This window comes from Echinops telfairi, unplaced genomic scaffold (assembly GCF_000313985.2).
Source record: "Echinops telfairi isolate 266 unplaced genomic scaffold, ASM31398v2 ScPeMD7_443;HRSCAF=831, whole genome shotgun sequence".
Classification (NCBI taxonomy): Eukaryota; Metazoa; Chordata; class Mammalia; order Afrosoricida; family Tenrecidae; genus Echinops; species Echinops telfairi.
In genome coordinates, this window is record NW_022104341.1 from 55,926,100 (window position 1) to 55,933,691 (window position 7,592).

General features: G+C 36.4%; 1 protein-coding gene across 1 annotated transcript; it reads right to left on the reverse strand.

Annotated features, from left to right (window-relative positions):
* Positions 1-1,850: 1,850 nt before the first annotated feature.
* Positions 1,851-3,278, reverse strand: LOC123521874 (glia maturation factor beta). The gene has a single exon (XM_045291859.1). The coding sequence runs from the start codon at positions 3,220-3,222 to the stop codon at positions 2,794-2,796; it is 429 nt and encodes a 142-aa protein (XP_045147794.1). The 5' UTR covers positions 3,223-3,278; the 3' UTR covers positions 1,851-2,793.
* Positions 3,279-7,592: the final 4,314 nt, after the last annotated feature.

Genomic DNA, 7,592 nt, shown 5'->3' on the forward strand with positions numbered 1-7,592 from the left:
AAACATGAGAATGTTTAACTGCACTAGGCATTTTGTAAACTTTTTAGAAACAATTTAATCGTGTTAGGAGTCAGTTAAACAAAGATAGTCAACCAACTTTTTTTCCTGACAGGATTGCTTCAATACCAGAACAAAGTGGATACTATTCAAAACTCAGACAACATTTTGGAATTTCAGCATAGTGACCTGAGAACAGTTTCTTCATAAGCCATTTATGTTGCCACTGAAAACATACTGTGCTTGCTAGCTGGCTCCGGTCTGACAACCGTAGATGTTATGCAGACCGACGCGAGGCCAATGGTTTCGGCCTTAAGAGTTGATTCAGAAGACCCTGAGGAGGCTCCCAGGACCAAATGCTGCTGCCCAAAAGGAAAGAGTACTTAGGACTTAAGACCAAATGGGAATAGTTGGTACTTGAAGACACAGAATGTGAAAACTGGCATTTTCAAATGTGGGGTTACTACTACTGGAGAGAAGGCAAAAAAAAAAAAAAAAGTTGTTCAAATAGGAAAGACATGCAGAATTTGATCAGATAAAAGGGAAATTTACATAATATTTGGGAATACTTATTAAGCATAGGATTTATAAATCTCCCTGCAGGACATTTAAGAGTACATTAAAACAAAACAAAACTCACTGCCATGGAATCAATGCTGACTCATAGTGACCCTCTCTGGGTTTACGAGACTAACTGTGGGTGGGAGTAGAAAGCCCAGTCTTTCTCCCATGGGGCTGCTAGTGGTTTTGAACTGTCAACCAAGCAGCTCACAGCCCAACTCTTAACCACTCTATCACCAGGGGTCCTTAATAGTACATAGAGAGGGAGTTAAAAAAAAAAAGATTCTAATCCCCTAGCCTCAATCTCTACTCCTGCAGATTACGTTTCTGAGGAGAGGCTAGCCAATAGCAGAACCTCGAGCTCTGTGCAAGGCAGGTGACGTATCTCACATGATGGGCGACAAACATAAAAACAAAACCAGAAAAAACCCATGCATGACAAAATGAGGAACCTCATTAAAAGGTACATTCTTATGGAGCTAGTCAATTTCTCTTACTGCTGTGACCAAGTGAAATAAAATCTTATTTCCTTCATTCAAAAACATTAAAAAACCCCATTCACTTGGGTTACATTTGCTTTCTATACAATCCTAGGCAAGTTATTCTCCGATAGCAAAATACGTTTTTAAAATACGTTTGAAGTTTGGTCCCTCTCTGGAAACTGGCATAAAGACTCATCTCCATCTATTAACCAAAATAAACACCCCTCTACCACCACTCTCTGAGCTCCAGCTGTTGCTTCCTCAGCTCAAGATTAATTAGTGAAACCAAGTAGCACGTCACAGAGACGTGCTGAGACAAAGGAGGCTCTCTTCAATCTTGTAAAAATTCCAACCATCCTAACCTCTTTATTACAGTTGGCACAAAAACCTCAAAAAGGATGCAGTGAACGTATGAATAGAACATAAGCCAACATAAAAAACAACTGTTATGTCTAAAATAACAAAAATATTTTACTATAAGAACTCACTCAACTTATTTGGTTAGTCTCAAGACTACCTATTGTTAAATTAATGTTAAGCAGCTACTTAACCTTTTTTTTAAAAGTATGCTCAGATTAGAAGAATCCTTGCCTTATGATAAGGATGTCACTATATATCAAGATTAGTTAATTATTCAGGTGTCTACTTTAAAATATCTTCTGACATTTAGAATATAAGCTACAGATTCCATTGATGTTAATATTAACTACGGTCAAAGTTATAAGTAAATTTTCCCCATGGCACAAACTTAATGAATACAACTAAAATTATAACTACGACTGCCAAATATACACTGATGCATGCAGGTAGTTTGGATTTTAAAAATATGAAGTTGATTTTATTATAAATTTCAGGTTCACACATTAGAAAATTATTTTACTTGGACCCTTTACAAAAGTAATTTCACCAAATCTGGAATATTGGCAGTGTAAAAGTCTTAAACTAACTGTAAAGCTACCAAATCACAGGCACGAGATGAACCCATTGAAAAATAACTAGTGTTCACAGGACAACATTAGGAGATGCTTTGTAAATCAAATACTAACCTAGGTTCAAAATTATCTAAAAAGTACATCATCAGAAATGAAGCCCTTGATTAGGTATAACCCACCAATTAAAAAGACTAAGACACTACTTTCCATAAGAAAACCTAGGAGTCATTATCATAACTTTATCATAAAATCTAAGACTTTAAGATTGATTGATGAACATAGTTTCTAGACTTGATTTTAAAAAGGTGTGGAATCATTTTTTTAAAATGTTGTATTGTAGATTAAATCATAGGACATCCATGGCTCAAAATTAGATTACTCAAGTCATTAACCCTAAATTAAGTCCAAAGGTTCAGCAAGTGGTAATATATTATTTTCATATATAAACTGCTAATATCCAGTATTTGTCAAGGAGGCAACTGTTGTCTCATCACAATCTAATAGCCACTTTCCAATGGTGTCTGTAAATAGTAACAAATTCAGAACCCTAAGTTATAGAAATTAGTCACAAGAGTGCAAAAGTCCCTGGGGAGGAGGATCCACCTAACGCTTACAAATAGAAGGAAATGTTTTACAAAGTTCCATGACTATGAAGATAATTTCGTCATGTTCAAACTCTGCACAAATGAAGATTTTTCTTTACTGTAGGAAACAAACTGTAAATAACAGTGCATTTTCAGGCATAAATAAGTATTTATGTCTGGTTCCAGTATGTATGATCAGGTTAATACATAAATACTTTAGAAACACAGAAGTTCACATTAGTGGAAAAATCCAAGTTTTTCCCGTAACCATTCTTCAGTCAGGTCTTCAGTATTTCTTATTTCAAATACCTTGGTGAGTTCAGCTGTTTGGATTAGCTTATTCTTACTCCCAGCATACATCATCTGCTGTTCACGCTTACATCCAACAGGACTGGAGAAAATAAAGCATAGAGGATATGAAACTCTGCCGTCATCATGTTGATATTTATAACTATATACAATGAAGCGAGGTTGTCGTTCAGGTAGTTCATCTTTACGTTCATCAGGTGAAATGCCCTCAAGCTCCTCATCCAGTACCACCAGGCGTTTATCCTTGTCAATCTTCATTATAATGGCAGCATTGTTCGTTTCTTTGCGAAAACGAAACTTTCTTAGCTTTTCCACTAAATCTTCAGCAACATCACAAACCACCAAAGATTCACTCATTTTCCTTCCGGCCGCCGCGGGCTCTCGCCTCCCCTCGGGCCCCTTTAAGAATGGCGCGGCAGCCGCCTCCCTTCCTGGCCCGGCCTGCCGGAAAAGTAGAATTTATCGGCTCTTTGAGTTTGAGAAAGGTTTATGGAATTTTAAATGTTCCAGGAGAATGGGGGTAGAGAGGATCATAGTAAATACTTGAATATACTGCATATCATGCAAGAAAAATTATGCTTCGGTTTGATATAAAATTTATGACTGTTACAAAACTTTGAAGTACATGATATTCTAAATTTTAATCCAGGCTAGATGATAACTAAATTGAAGCAAAGAGTAGAACAGCAAACTAGGATTCAGAAGATCAGTCTTGATAGAGGTAGTGTGTTGTCTAGCATTATAATGTACTGGCTCCTTTTGATTCTCAATAGTATGTGTCCCTGCTGTCCCAGTCCATCATGAGAAAAGTTGTTCACGAATACGTATTCTTGTGCTTTTTAATGTGTATCAATCACATTGCTCTTTTCCCATTCTATGGCCAGTTGGTTGCAGCTCAGTATTGACCGCTGCACTATTGACGCTCCAGTCGGTGATTCCATCTTTCTGAAGATGACCAGCCCTTCACCGGTGCTTTGTTTCCACTCCAGGTTTGCCTGTTCCTGCACTCACCCCTCACTCTGAACACCCCACCGCTGGGGGGGGGGGGGGGGGCTTCATGTCTGCTAGGGGACAACCTCTCACAGCTTTTCTGTGGGAAACTAACAGGGAGGGAACTAGGACTAGGACTTCTTCCCTAAGTTATCACAGAGGGAATCTCTCAAGGCATTAATTATTGAGTGTCTAATATGTGCCAAGTCTTTTGCAAGGCACTAGCAATATAAAAATAAATTAAAGAGACTTTTGAATGTCTCTCTGGGGTATAGAAAACTGGAAGGAGCATTGTTCCTATTCTTATAGTAAAAAATAATTAGATTAACCTCATTTGTGACTTTTCCTCCCCAATGCAACAGACATAAGATTTCACAAAAAGTTACTGGTCCCAAATCTAAAGAGATATAGGCAGGTTCAGTGAAATGGGAAATGTGAGCTCTCACTTAGCTGGGACGAATGCAACCAGACACCAATAGATCTAGTTTATAGTGGATAAAGGTGAAGGTCAAGTATGGGCCGAAAAACAGTGTGAAGGCCTTGAAGACTGCATTTGGAATCGCTGGGAGACTACACAAATGGGAGGAATTTGTATTATCTTTGAAGTTCTCTCTCCAATGATCCTGTGGGCTAATAGTAACAACATTAAAAAGAGCTCTAAAGCAATGCCTGTTGTGGTTCAGAATTGTGGGAGGAAACCAGCAGCCACGTTAGAAAGATAAGAAACCCGATTTAGATGCTATCACCCTCTGGAACAAAAGCCGTAATCTGCCGAAGGTAAGACAACAAATGGCCACACTCATGCCAATGGTGACAAGCACTGCCACAGAGGAGAGAAAATAAACATGCCTCCTGAAGAGCAGAACCCAGGCTTAAGGATTCGGTAAAATATTGTAGCTAAAGTTTATGGCATGTTGCTTTGGAAGAAGCAAGTTGGAATGTCCATAAAGAACAAAAAGCATCTATAAAAGATTAAGGAATGCCCCAGGAATAAGGGTTAAGAATTAAAATTGCAAACACAAGTAGATTTCAGATATTGAAGAATGTTGTCTTTTAGGCCAGGGAATCAGGACTATCCAAAGGCTTTATTCTTGGAAATTATAAAGGTGACATTCAGTTTTAGAAATATTTCAATAGTGGTATGAAGAGGTAAATGAAATAGCACCACATATCTAGTTGTTAGCTTATTGTTTATTCTCTCCAATTTAACTTTTATCTATAATAGTTTATGATAGTAATTTTTAGTCATTCTTAGAGAGGATTAAAGAAACTACTTGATCCATTTCAGTTACAGAAACATCTGAAGTCTTTAAATGTCAATATATTAATCCTCTCCCCACAATGAAGTAGTCCCCAAGAGTCTATCCCTCACAGTAGAAAACACATTTGAAAGTTCAAATGTTATGCCTCATTAATATGTCAAAATGATAAAACTAACATGATCATTCTGGGAGGCAACAAATGTTTATTGACTACCCAATGGGTGCCAAGCACATTCTAGATATTTCTGATTTGATCATGGAAAATACAGGCCTTTTTTTTCCCTTTTAACCTTCATGCAGCTCATATACTATATGACTCAACATTAAGAACTGAATATTTTATCAAACTTTTATGCTGATGATACCTTGATATGGTATTATCTGAATATTTGAGAGTAAATAAAACATAATACTAAGATTATCTAAGTACTGCAATAAAAATATGACTTCATTTTTGTACCATACTGCTATCTTTTATATATTAAGTTAAACAAAAATTAAGTCATTGTATTGTATTAAAACTAGTATTGAATTTCAAAACAAATAGCTAAATTAAATCTCACAGTGTGTTAGAAGATGATAAGGATTATGGAGAAAATTTAAGAAGGATAAGTAGAATGGATCATTAGTCTCAAAAAGGCCAATACCAGCCCTGTATGGTAGTTCAAGTTGAAGCTTAACAAAAATCAAAGCAGCAAAGGCACAAGAGTTAAAGTACAACTTTGAATGTATTCCACCTAAAATTAAATCATTGAATAGAGGATTAAGAATAGATCATTGAACACTAACCCAGAAGGGTTATAGAATAACAGCAAGGGCATTTCACAGGAAGGAGTTAAGAGGTCATTAAAAAGAAAAGAAAAACCATAATCCATAATAGAAGACACTTTGAAACTGATTCTTAAGTATAGAGCAGCTAAAATAAACACAAGAAGTAAACTGAAATAACTAAACAGAGCATTTCAAGGTCAGCTCAAAAAGACCATGCAAAGTATTATTACTTTTAGTCACATGCAAAGACCTGGAGTTAGGCAGCCCAAAAAGGACACAATTGACATTTTTCAAGCTCAGAGAACTGAAGAAGACTTAAATTACCAATACAGAGAGCTTCCATTGGCAAAACACTGAATGATGAGAAGCATGATATTCAGTAATTGCAGGTGATAAAATATGATAAAAAACACTAATTATAAAGGAAGAAGATCAAGCTCCACTGAAGCTTGAAAAACAATATAGCATGGGGAAAGGAAAGATCTTATCGGGCTGCTGGCCATTATAAGGTGTTTGGCTTTTATCTTGAAAGACAGGGCACTATTGGAATCTTATAAACAGAATAATGGCATCATTTAGCTTATATTTTAAGGAATAGCTAGCTTCTGTATTACAAATAGCTCATATTTGGAAAAGCAGCAAGAACAGAAACAGGAAAACTAATTAAGAGGCCATAATAATAATTTAGGGAAAATACAATGTTGACTTAATCACAAGAGGGAGATAGGCTCAGAAGCTGAGGGAAGTGGTGTGGATTAGAGTCAGCAAACTTTCCCTGTAAAACACCAAATGCAAGATAGATTAGATTTTGAGAGCCATTCAATCTCCGTGGTCATTATTCAACTCTCTGTAGATAAATAGAAAGCAAACTCATGGATATTTTCCAATAAAATTTTATTTACCGAACCGGAGCAGAGCAACTCTGGGCTGTAGACTCTAGTTTATGTTGTGGGGCCCATTGTCGCAGCCACTGTGTCATTTCACCTCCTTGGGAACCTCCCTCCTTTTTTGGTGTCTTTTTACTTCACTAAGCATGAAGTCCTTTCCGAAGGACTACTATTTTCTGATAACATATCCAGCGTACATGAGACACTCACTTATCTAAGCCAAAAAAATTATGAAGACAGATACCTGGCCAATCAGCTCTAGGAGATCCATATTTGTCCCCATTCCAAAGAAAGACGATCCAATATAATGCTGAAATTATCAAACAATAGCACTAATATAAAATTAAGTAAATTTTGGAAGAATATAATTTTAAAGTAGTTATAGCAGCCGTTGATGGGGAGTTGCCAGAAATTTAAATCAGATTCAGAGAAGATGTAAAATGAAGGATATCATTGAAGATATCAGATGAATCTTGCCTGAAAGCTGACAATACCAGAAAGATGTTTACTTGCAATATATTGACTATACAATGGCATTAGACTGTGTGGATCATAAAAAAAAACTATGAACAATATTTTGAAGAATGATCATTCAAAAACACTTAATTATGGTCATGCGGAGCCTGTCTGTAAACCAAGATTCAGTCATTTGAAAAGAATAAGTAGATAGTACATGGGGTTTTTTTGTTTGTTTTTTAAACATTTTATTAGGGGCTCATACAACTGTTACCGCAATCCATACACACATCAATTGTGTAAAGCACATTTGTACATCATTCTCAAAACATTTTCTCTCCACTTAAACCCCCGACATTAG

Excerpts from the sequence above, each read along its gene's own strand:
- LOC123521874 (XM_045291859.1), bottom strand. The coding sequence starts at position 3,222 with ATGAGTGAATCTTTGGTGGTTTGTGATGTTGCTGAAGATTTAGTGGAA.